At 41.5% G+C, this 22,694-nt stretch overlaps 3 protein-coding genes across 5 annotated transcripts in view; 1 reads left to right on the forward strand and 2 right to left on the reverse strand.

Annotated features, from left to right (window-relative positions):
- Positions 1-2,696, reverse strand: part of PRPF38A (pre-mRNA processing factor 38A) — a 42,182-nt gene extending 39,486 nt beyond the window's left edge. For both annotated transcript variants that reach the window (XM_037827228.1, XM_037827227.1), the window contains exons 1-2: positions 2,546-2,696; positions 775-934 (exon numbers count right to left, since the gene is read on the reverse strand). In XM_037827228.1, coding sequence (XP_037683156.1) covers positions 775-934; positions 2,546-2,675 — 290 coding nt within the window. In that variant the 5' untranslated portion in view covers positions 2,676-2,696. The remainder of the gene's footprint in view (positions 1-774; positions 935-2,545) is intronic.
- Positions 2,697-2,985: 289 nt separating this feature from the next.
- Positions 2,986-22,694, forward strand: part of ORC1 (origin recognition complex subunit 1) — a 30,104-nt gene continuing 10,395 nt past the window's right edge. Inside the window, exons 1-10 of one of the 2 annotated variants that reach the window (XM_037816684.1) lie at positions 2,986-3,472; positions 7,171-7,275; positions 8,097-8,169; positions 8,822-8,921; positions 9,569-9,696; positions 11,244-11,422; positions 12,860-13,178; positions 20,093-20,456; positions 21,367-21,471; positions 22,098-22,269. In XM_037816684.1, the coding sequence (XP_037672612.1) occupies positions 8,827-8,921; positions 9,569-9,696; positions 11,244-11,422; positions 12,860-13,178; positions 20,093-20,456; positions 21,367-21,471; positions 22,098-22,269 (1,362 nt within the window). In that variant the 5' untranslated portion in view covers positions 2,986-3,472; positions 7,171-7,275; positions 8,097-8,169; positions 8,822-8,826. The remainder of the gene's footprint in view (positions 3,473-7,170; positions 7,276-8,096; positions 8,170-8,821; positions 8,922-9,568; positions 9,697-11,243; positions 11,423-12,859; positions 13,179-20,092; positions 20,457-21,366; positions 21,472-22,097; positions 22,270-22,694) is intronic. The other variant, XM_037816690.1, reaches the window with a different exon arrangement.
- LOC119519188 (zinc finger CCCH domain-containing protein 10-like) lies at positions 15,065-17,086 on the reverse strand. Its single transcript, XM_037816702.1, is given in 1 exon segment — positions 15,065-17,086. A coding segment is annotated over 1 exon segment (1,308 nt). The 5' UTR covers positions 16,969-17,086; the 3' UTR covers positions 15,065-15,660.

A 22,694-nucleotide genomic window follows, 5' to 3' on the forward strand; every position in this document is an offset into this window, starting at 1 on the left:
CTTAATCTCTCTGTGCCTTAGTTTCCTTACCTGTAAAATGAAGGCCAATAATTTTACAGGGTTACTGTGAAAGTTAAATGAATTTCTCTATGTAAAGGCCTTACAACAGAGCACGGCACATAATAAGCGATTATTATGTCTGTCTCCTGCATTAATCTGTGAAGTTTTTGGAATGCATAATAAAATAGTAAGAGCAACTGACATTTTTTGGGTGTTTAGCATGCAATAAGCACTGTGCTGTTTTATATGCACTATGTTCTTTAACGCTCACATCAATCCTATGAGTAGATATTACCTCCATTTTACAGATAAAGAAAGTAAAGCTAAGAAAATTACACAAATTCTCCAAGGTCACAGTTAATAAGACATAAAGTCTGGACATGAACCCAGATCTAATATCAAAGTTTGCCCTCCTCTACCACGCTATGTTGTTTTATCCTTAAGCATCCATCCACTGCCTACCAATGCATTAGGCATTCATTTCTAGCATTATATGTCTTCAGTAAATTAGTAAAGAAATCCTTTTTTTTTTTTTGGGGGGGGGGGGGGGTTGGTGGGTGGGTGAGAAATACCAAGACTGAGAAAATAAAGGAAAAGATCAGATCAATACAACCAGAATAGGCAAAGTACAAATTCAAGGGCTCAAGAGCAAAATCCTGGAGTGGAACTCTCTGTGGAACTGAGGTACACTGTGTTCATGCCTCTTAACCAAAGTCCGTTTCTGGATTGTCCAAAACTGAAGCTTCTGTATTAAGTAGTCAACAATGCACTCACTTGAAATCTTCATTTTTTATAAACTCTACAATGATATCCTTCTCAGGTTGAATTTGCAGCATCTTCAAGGTCAAACACAGAAAGGGAGTTGGCTTTATGTTGCCTCCATAGACGCCACCTACAAACCTTAACTCCATGGCTTTATCGACTACAAGTTCAGCTAAAAATACAGAAAAAAAAAAAAAAAAAAAAAAGAGTGACATCTCAGATGTATCATGGCTACCTTTTCCTATTCTGAAGTGAAGAGAAGTTAGGTCAAGATTTGTGCTCCTGAATACTCACCACAGTTTAATATTAGGACAGCAAATGTATATTTGCAATAACAACAATAATGGCAGTTAATATACACCAAGAGCTTACTATATGCCAGGTACTGAGCTAAGCATTCCATATTATCTCATTTAATCTTCACTACAAGCCAGGATTTTAAATTTTAGCATTGCCCCTAATTTCAGGTAGGGAATCTGAAGCCTAAGAAAGATTGACTTGCTCAAGGTCCACAGCTATGAAGTGGCAGAGCATGGATTTATATCTAGGCAGCCTAACTTCTGCATTCACGCTCATCACCATCATGCTAGGGGAAAAATTCCTAGAGAGGAATTAAAAAGATAATAATAATAACAACCAAACCAAAACAAAAAACAACTCCTTAATAGCTACATAATCTTGAGCAAACTTCTTCTCCTCTAAAGAATGGAGATATTAACCTCCCAATGATGATATCGAAATCAAGCACTAGCAGTATGACCTTAGGAAAGTCATTTTACCTCTCTTCCAGTCCGTCAGCTCAACTGTAAAATTGGAATAAGAAAGGTACACTGTTTAAGGGCTGTAGTGAAGATCAAATGAGACAAGGCATGTAAAATGATAAGTACTTACATGACACATAGTAAATACTTAATAAATGTTAGCTACTGTTAATGGTAAGTTGCTTTTTAAATCAGACTGCCAGTGCCTTTAGGAAAATTCTGTAATGATTAATTCATTCAACTTTGCACTTGACAACAGGTAGGCACTGGGCTAAATACTAGAGACAGGTATATGGATAAACAAGACAAACACAATCACTACTGGTATGGAGTTCACATTCTGGCAAGGCAGAAAGCATAGAAAAAATATTTGTAAGTGTGATGAGTAGTTGAAAGAAACAGCAGAATGCAATGAAAATCTAGGACAAGGGACTCTAACCTACTGTTGGGGAAGGGAGCTTTTCAGAAAAACTGACATTTCTGCTAGGATCAGAGCACAGGAAACTTTGGAAGAGGACTTGGCTTTTTGGGGAAAGGTCATGATTTCACTTTTGCGCATACTGGGTTGTGACGTCTCGGAATTGGGGATTTTAGAGCTCAGGGAGAGATGTGGGCTGGAGAGACGTAACTAAAGGTGTGGAATGGACGAGATAATCCAAGGAGGTATCTACACCATGAGAAGAAGGCCTAAAAGTAAAGGTAACATGATTCCAAATTTTAACGGTGACTCAGAGAAACAACATGACTATATGAGGGGCAATACAGCTCCCTGAGTTTTAAATAAAGTGACTCTACTAAAAGAACCCGACTGAGACCCTTAGGAGTAAGAGTTCCCATGTCCAACACAAGAAAGACTTCGCACATAGCTGGCGCTCACATTTTCTTGAATGACTGACATACTCCCCTCCAATGCCACCCGCCGACACTGAATCAGTCACGCCCCCAGGGACCACTCCTACCACTCCCCAGCTAGGAGAACTGGGCCACAAAGCGGCCAAGGGAGTCCGCGCGCTCCCGCTCACCCGTAAGGCCAAAGCACTCCTCTTTCCAGTACTTGGACTCATAGATTCGCGTCCGAATGATCTTCTCCACCAGATATTGAGGGTTGGTGCCGTGTATGCTATGCGCATCTTTCACTGTACGGTTCGCCATTTTAGAAGACTTTCCGCTCTATTTCCGTCGGGCTTTTAATGCGTCACAGCCAGGTTTAAAAAAACTCGAGCGGGATGGAGAAAAGGGGAGGAAGTCTAAAAGCTTAAACACCCAACTTGAAGCCGGAAATACTGTAGTGTAAGAAAGCTTCCTCCGTGAACCGTATTGCCGCCCGTATCAAAGATGGTCGCAGCACGTTGACGGACGTGCGTCATGCGTCTTCTCTTATGTGGGCGGGCGGACGGTATGGTTGCTGACGTGACATGAAGACGGGCTGGGGGGGCGGGACCACGCCGTTTGGCGCGAAATTTCCTTTTCTCCACCTTCTTTCCGTTCCTAGCGAGGCTTCTGCTTTCGCTCCGGCATTGACTCGTGCGCGAAGTTTGGGTGCGAGCCTCCTGGCCGTAATAGGAGGGGTCCAGCTGGGGCAAGTTAAGAGTTGCTGCAGCCCCTCGAGCCCCTGAGGCGCAGGCGACGGTAAGCTGAGGCATTGCGACCAGCCGAGGAAGCTACGGACGCGGGTGAGTCTGGCGTCCGGCGGGCTGAAGGGGGACCTGAGCCGCTGGACAGAAGGATGTTGTTCTTTATAGACTCATTCATTCATTCATTGAGCAAACGTTTATCAAGTGCCTGTTAAGTGCGAAGCACTGTTCTAAGCCCAGGAGGAGCGTTCTTTTCGCCACTTGGATTCCTAAAATGCTTCCCGCGCCGCCAGGAACTGCGAGTTGGCAATAAGGAAGCAGGAAGTCAAAAGCAGATGAGTGCTCATTCTTGCCCTCAGCGCCTTGAGACCCTCGGTAATGAGCTTAACTACCCTTTCCACCTGTATTGCCCCTTATAAAACACTCACATCTGTTTCCTTTTTGAGCTTCATTGTAGCACTAGAGAAGGCGGAGCAGCAGAAGTTAGTGCCCCATTTTACGGATGTAGCACTTGCACCCAGAGAAAGACTTGCCTAGGACGCTTTCTTGTGGCTAAGCGGCCTGGGCTCCTATCCAGGCCTTCTTTCTCCAGATGAGTTGCTTTTAACTGCTGGGCTCCCAGCCACCTTCCTTCCAGGAGAGAAGTCTCATGGTTCCTTTTCTAATTCTTCTTGTCTGATAGTCGGAAAAACCACAGGGCTTAGATGAGATGTGGGTTTTTTATCCTGGGTTAATATCTATGAAACTGCATTAATTCGATATGTCAATTTTGGGTTTTAGTTGTCCTCTGTAAAATACGAATAGAATGCACTGCGAGTGGAGGTTTCGAATGTGAGAGCATGGTTTACCAAACTCCTCTGCAACAGTTTTTAACTACAATACAGGGCACTACTTGGTCTTTAGAAGGTTTATGATACAAAGTTTTCTGTAAATTGTATGAGTTTCATAACACTCATCAAATTATCAAAAAAGAAAAAAAACCCGATGAGAACCACTGTCCGTTGGAAATAAATTCAAGAGGTTTTCTCACTTAATCATCAATAATCTTAGAACAGTGCCTGGTATACGGTGAGTGCTTTAAAAATATTTGTTGAATCAAAGGAAGATTCTCTTGCTATCCCAATTATGTAGGTAGTTAGGAAACCTAACTTGTAATAAGCACACCAGAAGTAAGCTCTTTCAGACATACATTAACATTATCCAGTTTCACAGAAGGCATGTAATGCACAAGTCACTGGAATCCAGCTCTTCGTGGTGGAGTTAAGGCTGTGCCATCCTGTGTAATATTGGAGAATTTGTATCGCCTTGAAGTGACAAAAGCATTTACCTTTCATTCAGCAACTGTTTATTATTGATTACTTATTATTAAACCAGCATTGTTCTAGGATTCTTGTGGAGACTAAATGAGATAAATAAGTCAAGAATTTTGGCTCAACCTTCTATCATGTTGGATCAGTAAATATCTGCTATCATTATTTTTACTCCGACTCCCTTATCTGTTTTTCTTAGGTGTGCCTCTGAACTGGGTGGTGTTTATGTTCCATGTTTCCAGTATCTGTGACATCCAGAGCCTGTAGTGGGTGTCTCTTAGAAACCAAAGCTTTTTGTTTGTTTGTATGTTTCCATTGCTTTTATTTTTTTTTTCCTTTTTTTAAATTCAATTTTATTGAGATATATTCACATACCATACAATCATCCAAAGTGTATAATCAATTGTTCACAGTACCATCATAAAGTTGTGCATTCATCACCCTAGTCTATTTTGTGAACATTTTCCTTGTATCAGAAAAAGTGAAAATACGAATAAAAAATAAAAGTAAAGAACACTTAAAATACCCCCCTTCACCCTATTTTTTCATTTAGTTTTTTGTCCCCATTTTTCTACTCATGTATCCATACACTGGATAAAGGGAGTGTAATCCATAAAGCTTTCACAGTCACACTGTCACCTCTTGTAAGCTACATTGCTATACAATCATCTTCAAGAATCAAGGCTACTGGATTGCAGTTTGATAGTTTCAGATATTTACTTCTAGCTATTCCAATGCACTGAAACCTAAAAAGGGTTATCTATATAGTGCATAAGAATGCCCACCAGAGTGACCTCTCAACTCCATGTGGAATCTCTCAGCCACTGAAATAATTTTGTTTCATTTTGCATCCCCCTTTTGGTCAAGAAGATGTTCTCAATCCCACGATGTCAGGTCCAGATTCATCCGGGGGGGGGGGTCATATCCCACATTGCCAGGGAAATTTACACCCCTGGGAGTCAGATCCCACATGGCAGGGGAGTGAGTTCACCCCCCGAGTTGGCTTAGCTAGAGAGAGGGCCACATCTGAACAACAAAAAGGTCCTCAGGGGAGAGTCTTAGGCACAATTATAAGCAGGTTTAGCCTCTCCTTTGCAGTGATGAGCTTCATAAGGGCAAGTCCCATGATAGAGGGCTCGGCACATCAAACTACCAGTCCCCAGTGTTTGTGAGAGCATCGGCAACAATCCAGGTGAGGAAGCTCAACACCTCTGCATTTCCCCCCAGCTCCTCAGGGAGGCCCTGTATATATATCTTTATTCTCTGTCCAAATTACTTTGGGATGTGTCTGTATTTCACACTAACCTATGCAAACCTACCGGGTCTCACTTCCTATTAAAAGTTCCATGTACTTATGGTATTTGAATGAACTGTGCGAGTTAAATTGTTTAGGAAATATAGCTCTTGCACCAACTAAACATCTCTTCCCTTGGTATCACAAGGAATTTGAAGTTTTAAAACGCAATCAGTATTGTCCTTTACCCTTTGTCCTGATTTGCCCTAGTCCTAACCACATCTGCTTTGTTCATATCTCTAGTTGAAGTCTGGATTCTTTTTCAGCTTTTTTAGCAATTGCTGTATGTGCTAATACTGACATTCATATCTGCCAAGTTGTAGCTCTGAGTTTCAGGTGTCACACAGATATCCAAAGTTCCAGGGATCGATCAGGTTATACATAAAAGGATCAGCATCTTGGAATCTGGAGATCAGAAATAGATGTGACTGCTGTAAGAGCTTACAATCTAGGGACCTAGAAGCCAAGGCTTTTGCTAGACCAAGTCAGGCCTGACTTTTCACCTCCCCTCTGAGACGATCTCTGTATGGTGGGGGATGGGGTGAAATGCTGAGAGTAAGAGAGTAGGTTAACAGGCCAGAAGCCTTACATCTGCTCTGATTTCCTTCTGATGCCTCTTCAGAAGGATTCCTGATGACTTTTCTGAACTTTTCATTGGAGAATAACATCTACACAGAAAAATACACAAATGTGCATAAATGCACAGCTCAATAAATTTTCTCAAAGAGAACATACCCATGGAACCAGCTTTGAGATCAAGAAACAAAACATTACCAGCACTCCAGAAGGCCCCCCCCCCTACCATGCCCCCTTTCAGTCACCTAGGTTACCTTCTTTTCTCACTTCTAACATCATAGATATTTTGCCTGTTTTTAGACTTTATGCAAATAGAATCAATATAGTATGTAGTCTCTTGGCATCTTAGTTCTTTAGCTCAACGTTATTTTGTGAGATTTCCCCCACCTTGTATGCAGTTGTATGTAGTTGATTCAATTTCAGTGCTGTATAGTGCTGCTATGAACATTCTTGTTCATATCTTTTGATGATACATACGTATTTCTGTTGGATATATTCCTTGGAGTGGAATTGCTGGGTCATAGGGTATGCAGATATTCAGCTTTTAGTAGATACTTTCATTTTACAAAAGTGATTAGTAGGCTAAAATATGATCTGGATATAAAACATTTGGGGGTGTGAATTTGATGCCCCTAGGTATATGTAAGTACTGTATGGTTATGAAGATGGTGCTTCTGTATGCCAATTTTGGGTTTGGAAAAAGAGTACATTGGCAATGAAATCAAATATCAGAGTCAAAGTGGCAAACCCAGGCTAACTTGATTAGATTATTCAAGAATTGTAGAGTGCTGGGAAACACCAATTTGGTACAGCACTCCCTGTGATTTTCATATTCTTTTAGTGAGAGCTTAGTGGGCACTGCAATTTACTTGAATCTTTTGTCTCTATCTCAGCAGCATATTTTGCCTATCATTTTCATTGTGGAAAGGTGAAAAGTTCCAGATTTACTTCTGACAGTTCTGTGTAAGATTATACATCAAAAGGAACATATATTGAAGGTAAGTTAGTTATGTATTTCTTTGAACATTTATTCAGATTCAAACTTTTTTACTGATTTTTAGTAAAGGATTACTGGATATTATGAATCCACATTCATTTTTCACTTGAGGATAAATAAGTCTTCTACTTGTTTTTACTTATCAAGCAGTTTTTGCTCTTTGTTCATTTCCACAATATTCTTAATTAAAATTAGATTGATTTTATAGTAATACTAAACTGTTATAATTAAACTGTAAATAATTTAATACAAAATTTAATTAGATAATTTAAGACATGCTTTAAATATACTTAGTGATTATTCTTTTTTTGTAAGCCAAATACTTACCCAATATCTTCTCTTCCTTTTTGCAATTAGTTTCTCAAAGCCTGTTAAAAGACTTCTTTAAAAGTAGAAAATCTTGTTAGTCAAAATGATCCCCAATATAATGTAGACATAATGGTACTAAACTTGAGGAAACCAGCTTATTTAATTAGGATGTTGATTGGCTGTTCTAATTCTGTTATTTTCACCATGGACTAAAATTATTGGTTTCTCTATAGGTGATTCAGAGCAATTGTGTCAGATTGGGTGTTTATTTTTTTTTTTTAAACCCAGTTTTGCCAAATTTTAGAGCTATAAGGAAAGCATTGAATTTAGTGAAAAGGTTTAGTTTTTATTTTTAATTACCTAAGCTTAAAATAATGGATTGGAATTGTTAGGACTAATAGATTATAGTAGAAAAGGTTATCAGATGTGTTTGGATTTTTCATTTGCATTTCTATTTTTAATGTTAAAATGTCTTTTTTCCCCATGTACATTAATGCAAGTCTTCCTTTTCAGCTATTCACAATACTCATATCCAGGATTTGTCAGCTACAAAGAACAATACCTTCCAACTGCCACAGCAGTACAGGTTAGTGACACTAATTGTTTTTAAATGTGTAAGTAGAATGATACACCTGACAAAACTCATTGCAAATCCCCAAATTCAGATTGTATATTTTTGCCTCCATTCCTTAGAATCCCTCATTTCATTCTACCTTACCAATTTCTAGTCATTATCCAATATTTTCCGCACAGGAATCCTCTTTAGATAGCTCTTCCTTTCAGAACAGCCACATACCTGGTCTTCTAACTTCCAGTATCACTTAACTTTCTTTCTGCCCTTCTTACTATCAGTTGTTCTTTATCTAGATTGTAAGTGTTGTAAAGACACTTAAAATTATTGTATCACTGTCCTTTAGTTCCAAATTGAATTGCTATATATTTCACTCCTATCTTTGGGCCGTAGACTTCAACATTTGTATTTGTTTCTTTTCTTCACTTTAACCTTGGTTTGTAAGAGGTGCATAGCACATTTCAAGACATACATAGATGATACTAAATTGCCTGTGTTTGATCTTCACAGAGCCTGACTTTTTCCTCAAAGAAAATGTTTTCTAAGTCTAAAATGTGTGGGAATATAGCAGGGGCAGAAAAGAAAGCTGAACTCACTGAACGCAAGAACTGTATCCTAAAATCCTTCAGAGCATTTTCATGTAACTAAGTTAGCAATGTTTACACAGGAATCATGACATCCTACCCCACCAGGCAAAAGACCAGACTGACTTATTCATGGGTTGGCAGGCCATTGCTGGATCGAAAACTGCACTACCAAACCTACGAGTGAGTGATGGGTTCCTTTGGTTGTCCTGGAAATGTGGCTTCTCCAAGATAAATTCCTAATAATGTGTATCTAGCCTGTTCTAGTTACTACAGATTGAGGATTGAGGGATGGTAGATATGATTTGATTGTAAGCAGATGTTTTGTCTGATACAAGAAGATGGTAGAGCAAATATAGCAGTTAGACATAGGGGAGTAAAATGTTATGGCAGGCTAATAAAATGTGAAATATGGGATAATGTCATATCTATTTAAGGTAGGTTCTGTGTTATTATGCATGATACCAGGGTAGGATTAGATGTTGTTACCATATCCTTTTCTAGCTTTAGAGATCTCTGAACAGTTTCATTTTATGATTGGGCAGCTTTCCAGCCTTGGGAAGTCTTTGTTCTGTGTCAATAACTAAGAGAATTTCAGGTTTATATATTTTAAAACTCTGAATTCTTCTCTCATGCTAAAATACTTCAACCCATTTCCTCTACTCTTGCGTAGAACTAGGGAAATTGATTTCCCAGTAGGATAGTTGGTCAGCAGAGAGAAACTTTTAGGAAATTTTCCGATTGGAAAGCACTTTCTTTGTACTCATAGGGTCTGAAAATCTTGGCTCACCCTGACATGTTTCCTAACATGTTTCTCTTTTACTTCCTAGAGAAATGTGTGTGAAAATAGAAGGTTGTTCAACTGAGATTCACATCCAAGTTGGACAGTTCGTGTTGATTGAAGGGGATGATGATAAAAATCCATATGTGGCTAAATTGGTTGAATTATTTGAAGATGGTGAGTTTTGGGCTGGGGTGAAAACCATTCCCTGTGAATTATTGGGTAGTACTAGTTGGTGGGATAGGGAAAATTCCTGATTTCTCTGTTCATAGCTCCATATAGGCACCGTTGACTGCCAGGTGAGGTCACTAATTATACACTGTTCTATCTAGTGAACTTCTACACTCATCAGAGCTATGTTGGATAAAATAGAATGGGAAGGCTCAAGCGTTTAGCTTCTCTATTGTTAGGGGTGGATAAGAATGGCCATCAGGACAGGGTTTTGGGAATGGAGCGAATGGTTGAAGGGGGAAAACAGATGATTTGCACTATGATAGAGATGTATCCTTTAATTTTGTCATAAGTCATTAATGAATTTTGCAAGTGCAACTTCTTTACATAGGAAGTAAGTTGGCTTGGGAATGTAAATTACTTGGTGTGCAGTCAGGAAAACAAAAACACTTTAGGTGTTTTACTCAGAGGGACTCAGTTTCAAGTGATGAACAAACTGGAGTTAAAAAGGGGAAGGTGATGGTTTTCCAGAGATTAGTAACTGTGGGAAGCCACTACGTCTGTAAGGCTGGAGGAGCAAGAGGGAAGGTTGTGTTAATCAGAACCTAGAAGCCCATACTCATAGCCTGAGATGCATTTTGAGCTTCTAACTCTGCAGAACAGAGTTGAGTATGGAAAGGTGGGTATGGGGCAGAGCTCCAAAAGGAGGATTAAGAAGAGAGATGGCAATTTGAAGGAACACAAAACTGCATCTTCCGAGAGCCAAAGGAGGGATTACATGGTAGTTAGTCTGTCCAGTGGCAGTTTGTATGACTAAAAGAAGGAAGTGATGGAGGGGGTAGTGGCTAAAGAAGTTTTGCATTGCACAAATAGGAAGGATATTTGACAGGTATGGAGAAAAACCTCATCAAATTCACATTCACTGTGGGGGGAACATATCAACAGAGGTTTGGACTTCTGTGTTTAGATTTTGGAATCACTGTGTGATACTGTACCCTTGGATGGCTTCAGTATTTCTGAAGGAAGAGTGATGATGGTACAAACAGTTTATGTCCTTCTACTTGCCCTTAACGCATTCATTTACCAGAAGTCATCTCAGTGGCTTATGTCCTGGTTCTTGCTAGGACTTTTACTTTGCCACTGTTTGTTGGCTTTTTTACAGTCTGATGATTTGCAAGATTAATTTGTTAAGTGCCTGTGATTAGAGTAGCTCCTCTCAAATACCTTTTGTAATTCCTTAGTTGACTAATTGCACCTTAGGAAGTGGAGCAAAATGGGAGGAGCATGGGTGTTAGACAGAGGCAGATTGCTGCTGCTTGGTCCTGGGACCGTTGACAAATTATTTAAGGTCCCTGTAACTTGATTCTTCACCCATAAAAAGGGGATAGCCATACTACTTACCTTGTGGGGATGTTTTGAGGATTAAAGGTAATACATGTAAAGTGCTTAGCACAGTGTCCGGCACACAAGGAAGGACACAATAAATGTTTATTTTAGTCAGTGTGTTTGCACATTTCCTTAACCTTCCCCGTTCCACCTAATCCCTTTTGTAGAGTCTCAACTGAATTCCAAGAAACGTGCTCGAGTACAGTGGTTTGTCCGATTCTGTGAAGTCCCTGTGGGTAAACAGCATCTGTTGGGCCGGAAACCTGCTGCGCAGGAGATATTCTGGTATGATTACCCTGCCTGTGACAACAACATTAATGCTGAGGCCATCATTGGCCCTGTGCAGGTAGGTGGTGCCTTGAGCCTAGCTCTATTTTAAAACCATTTCTATCTGCCTCCTAAACTGCATGACCTCAAAAATATTGGCTCAAATTTACTGCGTAGGAAATGAGTTTTTACCTGTCTCTTGTCTCTGTTTGCCTGCCTGCTTGATCGCAACAAACATTTTTTGAGAGCACTTACCATGTGTTAGACTCCTGCTAGAGAAAGTGACATTTAGGTTGTGACCTGAGGGATGAGCAGGAATTAGCAAATGTATCTTAGTAGGAAATTATATTTAGCTGTGATTGTGGCAGTCATAAAGCATTGTGTGGCTGAATACAACTGCTCAAATGAGGACTTCACCTTGAGTGAATCAGTACAAAGAGCGCTAATTGCTACAGGCAAATTTGTGTTATGGGATTTCATGGTACATAAGGTACTACTGAGCTGCTGGTTTTTAAGCAGAATTGACACATTGGTTTGGAGACTGAAGATATAATTCCTGGAGCCTCTTGGGCCTCAAAGATTGGATTAGACTGTGATGTGATCTGTGGTTTTATCATGATTTGGTGGTTGATGTAATGGTAGGGCAGAGAGAATTTGGCATGGTATGACTCCAGCCACATTTTTCCAAACTGCCTCCTAGTCTGTGGGCCCAGCATAACATATGCCACAATATAGTGTCATCTCAGAGTTAAATTAGTGACAGAGAAAGATAACATAGCTAAAGGCAGATGTAGAAGTTGAAGCATCAGGATGGATAGATTTGGAGAGGCAGAAGAGAGGAAGGAAGGGGGTATTTTAGGCAGGAGCACAATGGTGGGAATGAAGAAGACCATGACAAGTCAGGCTTGACTAGTAAAGCAAGGCCATTTTGAGGAGTTCTGAGCACTTGGCGGGTAAAATGGGGCCAGATTTTAGAAGGTATTGAAAACAAGTCTAAGTAATCTGGTCTTGTTACAGTGGGGAGTCATTATAGCCTAATGATCAGGGGAGCATGCCTAGAGAAGTTTTTGTGGGAAAATTTAGCATGGGAGAATAGGATATAGTGAAAAAGAAAGCTGTGTAGAGTATGGAGATAAGCTGGGGAAGGGGGAGTGTGTGGAAATAATCTACGAGTGGAATAATGTGTCCTTGAACAAAGGTGGAGGTAGTAGGAATTAAGAGAAGAAGCCAATAAACATTTCAGAGATGAAACAAACAAAAAATAATAATTTACCTCAGATATTTCATTGGCATTTTTAAAACCTTTACTGATTAAATGATTAAATGCTCTGGAAATATTAAATATTCTTACATATTTCTCGGTCAAAATGCTGTACCATATCTGTGCCTCTTTGGATTGATAAAGTAACATTCCAGGCAGAAATGCAGACTTAAGTGTTTTTAAATCTTAGCTCTAATGGAGCATGCCTTGGTTCTTTCAGTCCTGATCTCTTCTCATCTGTATTCCTAAATTCAGGTAGTAGCTTTAGGCCCAGATGAGGTGATACCTGGGAATCTGAAAAAGGAGAAGACATTCTTTGTGAAACTATCCTGGAATGAAAAGAAGTTCAGACCACTGTCCCCAGAACTATTTGCGGAGTTGGCTAAGCTACGAGAAGGCAGCCCCAGGTGCCAGAAGCCCATGGGAGACGGGATTAAGGGCACAGAAAGCCCTTCTCAGACCACAGCAGAGCATGTAGTCAAAAGGATTGAATCAAGGCACTCCATCTCCAAATCTCGTCAAACTTCTACTCGTCCTGTTACCCCAAGAGCAAGGAAGAGGCTGGAGCTCAGCAGTAAGTATGCAGTGGGTGACAGTGGGCAGTACTGGGGCAAAAGGAAAATGCTAAAATATTATTCAAGTGACAGTTTTGAGTTTATGCAGCCTTAGCCAGGTACTAATTGGAATGTGTGGAAGTTTCCTAATTCCTTGATACCCTGCTGATGTCTGTCAATTTAACATTGACTGGGTGGCTGGCCAGGTGAGTCTTAGGGTTCTTCCCACTGTGAGATTGATCCCTATTGTCTAGCATTTTGCTAAACACAAAGATGAACACAAAAACTCTCTTTTTGTGTCAATAAACTTCAAGCCCTCTCTGTGCGCTAGGGCCTGGGACGCAAAGATGAGCGAGACTTGTCCAAACACTCTAATTGCGGGAGTCCTAAAAACCAAACACAATGGTCTCTTTTATTTGTGTTCAAATATGGGAATATTCAAGTTTCTTTGGAAGCAGAGGGGCATCTAACTGAAACCAAGATCCAGGTCCTGGGGGAGGAGAGGAAAGAAGAAATCTAGGATGGCCCCTCAGTTTCTGAGCTTAGGGGAGTTCAGAAGATGAGATAAACTATCATAAGACAATTTCAGACCAATTAAATGCTAAAATGGTACAAGAGTGTGGCATGTGTGTGAAACTTCACAGAGTGAAGATGCTTGTTGGAAAGTGGTAGGAAATAAGGTTAGAGAATTAGGATGAGATTCGTTTTCATCTTCCCAAACTACTTTTTGGTCACTTTCCTGCCCAGAAAACTTCCAAGAGTCCTCCTTTGTATAATAAATGATAAATTTTAGACTGTCTTTCTTGGCAGACTATTTTAATAGCAAGGTAACAGGATTTGAAGTTAGAAGGCCCTGGGCAAGACCCTCGGAAATCTGGCCATAGCTTTTTTTTTTTTGCTCATAAACCATCTCTTTTAATAATCCAGAATTTCTCCAGAAAACCAACATGAAACTTATCAATGCGTTGTTTCTATAATCCACAAACAGTATTTGTCAACTTTGAGTCTTTAGACCCATACTTTTTTTTTTTTTTAAATGACCGGCCCTGACCCAGCCCACCATCTCCAACCCCAGATGTAACCTGAGTGATCAACCAGCTGAGAGAGCAGGAGGTAGTAAGAGATATGATGGGGAAGCCAGCTGAGAGAGCAGGAGGTAGCAGGATGTATGATGGGGGAGCATAACCCAGGATCATTTTCTCTACCCTCAAATCCAGTCTCACTAGACTGGACACCTGAGTTGTTTCCCCTACATCAGCAATTAGGTTCAGCTATCGGGGCCCTTGGCCTTACTGACAACTTAAGTAGAATTAAAACCTCTGGTCCCATGTGGAGGCAGAGGGAAGAGTGGGAGGCTTGTGTCCCAAAAAGAACTCTCCTTTCCCCAGCACCTTCCAAGGCTTTAAGGCTTAAGGCATTGGTCACTGAGGAAGGGATGGGGTAGGAGGGACATTACCTGCCATCAACAACTCAGAGAGGCAACTGTCACCTGATCTGCTTTGAGTAAAGGAAGATCTGTCAGCTACATACCATCCCAACTTCATTTCCCAGCACACACACCCTTCTCAGTACCTGCCCCCCTAAATGACCCTAGGAGCCCTGGTTACCAAGGCAATATGGGAATAGCACACTCAGACCAGAAACAGATGGGGCTATTTTAAACTAGACCAGGTGGCTCCAATGTTTTTACCCCACAAAGTGCCTTCCCCACTTGGTCTTTTTCTGGGTCCCTACCCTTCTTCACTGGACTCCATCCAACCCTATGAGGGTGGGGTCTCTAGCCCACTGTAGCATGAGATCTACTTACTGCTCCCATCTCCCCACACAGAATATCTAAGTAAGTTTTCACTGCCTCCATTTGTTAAAAATAATTGTTCTTTTATTTCTTTGGAAAGTGGTAGGCCCTGCTCTATGGATTTTCAGGCCAAGCTAAGGTAATGAATGCTCCCTTAGCCTTTGGGCTACTGGAGTACTATGGTCCCCACCTTCCCAGGGGCTCAGGAGCAGTTTCTGTATTGTCCAGCTCAACTGGGCCCCAACATGCCTGAAGGTTCCTATCTGGTCTTTCCTCCTGGCCACCCACTTCCCAATCTTTCCTGGCTCTCCCTCTGGGTAAGTTTCCCCCACCCCCTTTCAAAGCCAGTACTGGAACCTGTGCTGTAGAGAAGAGAGGATAAGATCAGGGATGTCCCCAACTTCCCATCTGGGGACATAGAGCCCCTCAAGTCAGTCCTTCCTCTCTGCTGGCTTCAGTCTGCACTTCCATGCAAGCCCCTTCTGTGAGGCTTGAAGGAAAATGGACAAGAAGACCTTTATGAAAGGGAGGTGAGAGAAAACACACCAGCCCAACCCTATCTCAGAAGCATACTCTTTGTAGTCTCTTGTCCTCGTTCTTGAGTAAGCCCTTCAGACAGGGCCTGGGAGGGTTAGGCAAGTGGGCAAGTAAGGCCCCCTCTACCACAGCCCTGGAAGGTTATGCCAGGGGAGTATTCAGTAGCCCCATCAGTGAGGTATGGCCATGATGCGCATGCTCTGGGAAGCAATGGGGTAAGTCACCATGGGGGTGGTAGTGTGGCTCATTGTGATTCCTGCCAAGGGTTGGGCCATCGATACAGCCACAGGGGCCACAGGAGCCACAGATACAGCGACAGGAGCCATGGAGACAGGTGGGGGTGTCATTCCCTGGGCGATTGTTTGAGCCAGAGCAGCTGACAGTGGTGTGATCTCTGGGTTCAAGTGCGGGGGTGGGGGTGGTGGAGCAGCAGGAGGTGCAGCATTAGTTGGGGGAGCAGCTGGAGCTCCAGCAGGGGCCACCAGCTCTTGCTGGGACACAGGGCGGGGCTGTAGAGCCTGGCTGCTGAGAGTAGTATGAGTCTGGGCAATGCCATGGTTAAAAGTGGCCACAGTGCCTACGGTGGGGGCCAGAGTCTGCTCAGTGGCTGGCGCAGTGGAGCTCAGGGTCATTACCTTGGCCTGATTTCGGAACTGGGCATTTTGTTCCAGCAGCACCTCATTGGTGGCCAGCAAGTTGCTGACCTGTTTCTTTAGCTCCTCTACCCGCTTCCTGAGCATGGCATTCTCCTCCTCCAGCGGCCTGCATTCCACCCCTCAGGATGGAGCCAGGCTATATTCATATGATTCAAAATGGGGGCCATCTGGGGGGCAGCATCCACCTCGCCGACGCTTGGGGCCTGGCTCATGATCCTCAAAGCCCCTATCAGGCAGATCATAGATATCATAGAGGTCATGACGTCTTCCTGGAGGGACTGGGCCTGTTGAGCCCCCACCACCAGTGCCTCCTCCACCCTGAGCATCAAACTCAAAATCCCGCTGCAGGTGACGGAACTTGCACTTGGCTCCTCTCTGACAGTCCCCCTTGAGGAAGTCACGGCAGATAGGGACCTCCTCCTTGCCATTTGGTAGGTCAGCCGGTGAAAGGCCCAAGCCGGCTGCCACCTTCTGCCTCAGCCGAGGGGGAAGCTCTCCAGTCTTCTTATAGCCATCCTCATCCTCCTTGGAGCCATGGATGAATCGGCAGTTTGGACGGCTACACTCCTTGTTCTGGAAGTCATGGCAAAAGATGAATTCATTTTTGCTCACCCCTAAGTTGGACACCTCACTCATGTCTGGATGGCAATAGTGGCAACGTTTGCCTCGCTTGCACACATTCCTCAGGAAGTCTCTGCAGATGGCATCTGAGCTGGCCCCACCACTGCCTGCCCCTGTCCCACTGGCCTCCTCGCTGCCACCGCCTCTGGGGCCTCCACCGCTGCTTCCAGTGCCGTTGGCATAGCTGTCCTGGTCAGGCATTCTGGTCCCCCCCAACTCAGGGCTTTCTTCTTTTTCTTGCCACCCTTGGTGACTGCTGAGGTAGCTCAGGTGAAGTCCGGGACTCCTGTGGGTCTCCACCTCCACATCACTGCTGGGTTCTGCCGCCGCTGCCGTAGTTGCTGCTGCCGCCTGCCGGTCCTCTAGCTTCGACAAAGAGCCGCCCACCCTCTGGCCATAGCTTTTTGTCCTTGTCCTACATTTTCTCCATGAACTTGGCTGGGCTGCTTTCATCTCTTCCGTTTGGGACACTTCATGTCCAAACTTTTGCTCACAATATTCTGAACAATTTTCTGTTCTTTCCCTCCCCCTGCCTTCCAATTCAACTATGAATTCTACCTATCCTGTAAGATTTAGCCCACAGAGTTCACTTGTTCTTTCCTCCCAACTGTTTGGGAAAACATAAAACCCATAAAAAAGTTGAGAATCATAAAATGAACACTCATATATTCTTCACCTAGATTCATCAGTTGTTAACATTTTGCCCCATTTGCTTTTTTTCCTCTAACTATATGTATATGTATACATTTAAACACATATGTATATGTCTATACAAACACATATGCGTATCCTAAGAGCAAGGGCATTCTCTTATTTAACCACATTTATCACACAAGAATTTAGCATTGATAAAATATATTGTGTAATACAGGGGTCAGTAAACTAGAGCCTGGGGGCCAAATCCAGCCCACCTGTTTTATGTACAGCTTGTGACCTAAGAATTTTTTCTGTGTTTTTAAGGATGCAAAGAAGAACATGTACAAGAGCCTAAAAGTGGCCCACAAAGCTTAAAATATTTATTATCTGGTGCTTTTACAGAAACAGTTTGGAGATCCTTCATCTAATAAATAGTTTATATTCAGATTTAAACATGTGAAACATTAGCATAGTTAAAGAGTCAAAGCTATTTAAAGTAAGTGTCCTCAGAGAAGCCCCATTCCTTTCCTTATCCTCCCACCCTGATTCTACCCTACTTTCTGTAGGTAACCAGTTTTATTAGGTTCTGGCTTATCTTTCTTGTGTTTTGTTTTGTAAAAATCAGCACGTCTATCTATCCTATCTATCTATCTATCTATATAGAGTATGCACACACATACGTGTTACATATCTACAAACATGCATATATTATTATTCCCCATTCTTTCTTGCCCAGTGGGCTGGCGTACTGGCTATATTCTTTTCCATCTTGCTTTTGTACTTAATACTGTATCTGAAAGTCACTCCATGGTTATTCCAAAAGATCATCTTCATCATGTTGTTATATGTCATTAGTCCCCTTGACATATTTTGTGTACATGTCAACTTCTTTGGGTGTAAGTTATTTATTTGTATTCTTATAGCACATTTGTACAGTATGTTTTAGGGGTTTAATATAAATATATAACACACTTGAAAATGCAGAAAAACTACTAAAGAAATAATGTGTTATGGCACCATTCAGAAATTATTAGTGTTTTCTTGACTGTTAATGCAGGACCTTGAAAGTTAGGCTGAAGAATGTAGACTTTACACATTACATAATAAAAGAAGAGAGGATATGGTGAAAATATGTTGGGTGAATTGTTTTTGACAGACAGATGTGAAATGAATTGAAGTATGAGGCAGATTGGGAAATGGGATTTTTCTTGTATTAATCAAGAAATGAGTCACCCTCATCTACCTTGGCTTCATATTCAAGGACTACTAGTATTTGACCCTAGATAACTTTTTAATATCAGGTTTATTGAGGTGTGATTTATATACAGTTAAAACTTCACCTTTTAGGTTTTAACAAACTCGTTCAGTTGTGTAGTAACTGCTATAGTCAAGATGTAGAACATCCCTTCACCCCAAAATTCCCTCATGCCCCTTTGTAGTTGACCCCTCTAACCCCTGGTAACCACTGATCTGTTCTCTGCCTTTATAGTTTTGCCTTTTCCAGAATGTCATATAAATGGAATCATTTAGGATGTAGCTTTTTGAGACTGGCTCCTTAAAGCATAATGCATTTGAGATTCATCCATGTTGCTGCATGTATCGCTCATATGTTCCTTTTTTATTGCTGACTATATGCCTTTGTATGGATATGTTAGTTTGTTTATCCATTCCCAGTTGAAGGACACTTGGGTTGTTTATAGTTTTTGGTGATGATCGATAAAGCTGCCATAAGCATTCACACACAGGTACCACATAATTCTAGTCTCATCTGCAACTATTCCCCATATACCATGTGCTGTGACTAAGGTAAGCTCCCCTGTGTTCTATGTTTTCCTGCCTCGTAGCCTTTGCTGACATTGATGGTTCATTCATCCTCCTGATACATACTTTTTCCTTCACCTTTCAACTGTTTTACCTTTCTGTCAAGGTCTATTCAAAAGCTATCTTTATTAACACTCATACGTTCTAGGACACTTATTTTACTTCATATTATAAACATTCATTTATATCATCTCCCCTATTAGACTTGAGTATCTTCTGGATAGGAACCAGGATAGTGTCTCATTCATCTTTTCTTTCCTCCTAGCACCTGGCACGTACCTTGCCCTTTTAACAGCTCACTGTGCGTGAGTGGCTCTCGGTCCATGGTGCCTGTGGTCATGGTGAGGGAGGAGCAAATTCACCTGGTTCTGTATATTCACGCTTATTCCTTCCCACAATAGATTGCCCCCAGGAATCTGTCTTCTTTGTATTGGCTGATATGATCTGTGTTAAGAAAAACTAGGCCTTGGTGCTACTCACCAAGGGTATTATTGCATTTTTGGTTGGAACGAGTTAGTATAAATTCTCTCAAATGCTGGGGTTGGTGGTGGTGGTGGTACAGTTATGCCTCTGTTCTGGTAGATTTCTTCATGGAAATCAGAACACTGAACATTTATCCTCAAAAGTTGACTTCACAGTTGATTTGTGGTTCTAACTAGGAAAATCAACGCGATACTTAGGAGAGGGACTAAAAATGATTAGAGCTGCCTGGCCTGGGAAAAGAAAGCATGGAATAATTCAAAATATGCATCATTCATGTCTTTGTATAATTTCAGTGGATGGATTTCACTATAATGAGAATTGGAGGTATGTATAGTGGTAGTTAAAAAATTCACACAATGTCTATAGTGATTTCTCTTGGGCTTAGGTTTCCCCAGGACACCAAACACTAGGATTTCCCAGCAGACTTCCTGCTCCTCTGTGGATTCTCCAGAAAGAACTAAACGAAAAATGGCCTTCCCTGAGATCTCCTCCCCTTCTAAAAGGTCTCAACGTGATGGGCTTCAGACCCCGTCTCTGAAAACCCAAGAGAAAACTGAAGAGATTCAACTCTCTTGTACCAAAGATGACAAGAAGGCTTCACGTGAAAGTCACATGAACCTGAGAACCCGAGTCCCATCTTTGAACACCACAGATATCAATGAAAACAGAAAACTTACCCCCATCAGGAGGGGACAGAAATCCTCAGTGGTGCCTTCTGTGGTCCTGATACCAGAAAACATCAAAAAGAGGTGAGTGGGGACATTGCCTTGCCTTCCACAGGGTGAGTTGAGATCTTCCACGTGGTGTGGAAAGTGTGGGTCACAAACCTGACCACATCACAGATTCCCCAGGGAGCTTTTCCAAAATACGTATTTTGGGGCCTCTTCCCAGACCTACTGAATCAGTCTCCAGGCAGTGGACCCAGGAATCACTTATTTTTGAAGTGCTCTTTGGATAATTTTGATATATCCAGCTATCATTTGGGGATCACTGCTCTAGAAGATAATTTCCCAATCCTGAATTTCTTCACAGTCATAGATTTCATTTCTTGCTGTGGCTCTTTGCTACATTTTAGCAGGCATTTTTCTTAGTTTTTTTTCTTTTTTCTTTTTTCTTTTTAACTGAAAACGATACTCAAATACATATAAGAAGATAATCCTTTGAGAGAAAACTTTGCAGTTTGATACTGGGTAATGTTTCTAGGTAATGAGCTACTATAAATAAAAATGTGGCAAGGCAGAAAATACACATGCAAGTGTTCCCTGCCCAGGAACTCCGGGTTGCTTGATAAATGCTTTATGTTGAATCTATAGCTCCATTTTGCTAACCTTGAGCATGGGTGGACAGTAAAATAATTTATTTTGTTTCAGAAACAAAAAAAGACCAGAAACTCTATTGGTATTAGTATATTCTGGTCTTAGTTTGGGGATGTAGGGAGTCTGATTTAAATGATAAACTTTAGGCAAACTGTCATCTCTGGGTTTGATTCAATCTTCAATTCTTCAAGTATGAACTTTTTAGCAAAGTGTGATTAGTTCCTTCCAAAGTAGCTGCAAAAAGATTAGGAGCCAGTCAGACCACCTGAGTATTTTTTAGTACCTGCTGCAGATCCTAAATGCCCAAAACTACCTCCCATAAACTTGCTGTGATATCTTGCAGGAAGTCAGAAGCACCAGGAGCTCAGAATGAAGCTACAACTACTCCCCATCGTATCCGCAGGAAGAGTTCTCTCTTGACTTTGAATCGGATTGAACAGCAGCTTCGGTAAGGCTGCTCCTTGAAAGTTAGAAAAATGTTTGTAGCTGCCACCTATGATATCTATAGTCTTATCCTTTAAAACCTTGTGCATTGTGTGTTATTTGCTAATCATTGAAATTTACCTTTCACTTTTTATGTCTGGAGTTATGTTAAGTTCACATAAATGTGATTGCTAGAAAGGGGCAAGAAATACTGCCCTGGGCTTAGGTGGCTCCCAGAGCCACATAATCCTCACACCCAGCAAGACAGGTGATGGGAGGCAGTACTGCAAGGTACTGCAAGGTGCCTAAGGCCATGAGTTTTGATTTTGATAGGCCTGGGTTTGAACCTGGGCTTTGTCCCTTAATATCTGTGTAACTTTGGGAAGGTTACTTAACCTTTCTAAGCCTCAATGGGAATGTAAAATGGGAATAATAATATAGAGCCCACAAAATTGTTGAGGGATTTAATGAGATAGATAATATAAAGCACTTAGCAGAGTGTCTCAGTAGTAAGCACCCAAAAAGTGGAGCATATCCTATATTGCCTGATCGCAGGAGAGACTAATACCTCTCATCTACACCGACCTGTTTGGGTAACTTCTCTTATTTAGATTATGAACTCTGAATATCAGAATATGTCCCACCGTCCAGGTTTTTAGGTAATATTAAAAGTGACAAAGAAGATAAAGAGTTTCTGCCAGAAGCAGACATTTCAGACTCAAGCAGTGAGGAAGAAGAGGATTCCACACCACCCATTCCAAGGAGAACACCCAGCAGTGTGTCCAGGAACCTACAGACCCCTTCCAAGACAACAAAGAAAACTGTAAGGTTCTTTTAGGTTTATTTTTTCCAGTAAAGCATCCCTTTGTTAATTCAAGAGCTATGATGCCCAAGGTCACATAGTAATTGATGGCTGAATTTTGGGCACAGGTTCTTCTCATGTTCAGATATGTCTGAGAAATGTTTGGATTAAACAACATTAAATTGGTTTCTTTACCACAGGACTTCTTAGGTCTATTAATATATTAATGTTCATTGTGACCTTCCAAGAGACCATTAGTGTGTGTCTTCCCATCTTCTTTTACCAGGAACCTTTTTTCATGCAACAGCTTGCCCTTTGGAACACAGTTGGGAAATGCAGTTAGGAGATTTTTCTCTAAAGCTCATCTTTTTTCCATACCAAGATGTGACTTGCTTGGGTTGAGGTCAAAGAAAGACCTCCAGGGAAAGAAATCCAATAGATCATAT

Source organism: Choloepus didactylus, chromosome 2 (genome assembly GCF_015220235.1).
Source record: "Choloepus didactylus isolate mChoDid1 chromosome 2, mChoDid1.pri, whole genome shotgun sequence".
Classification (NCBI taxonomy): Eukaryota; Metazoa; Chordata; class Mammalia; order Pilosa; family Megalonychidae; genus Choloepus; species Choloepus didactylus.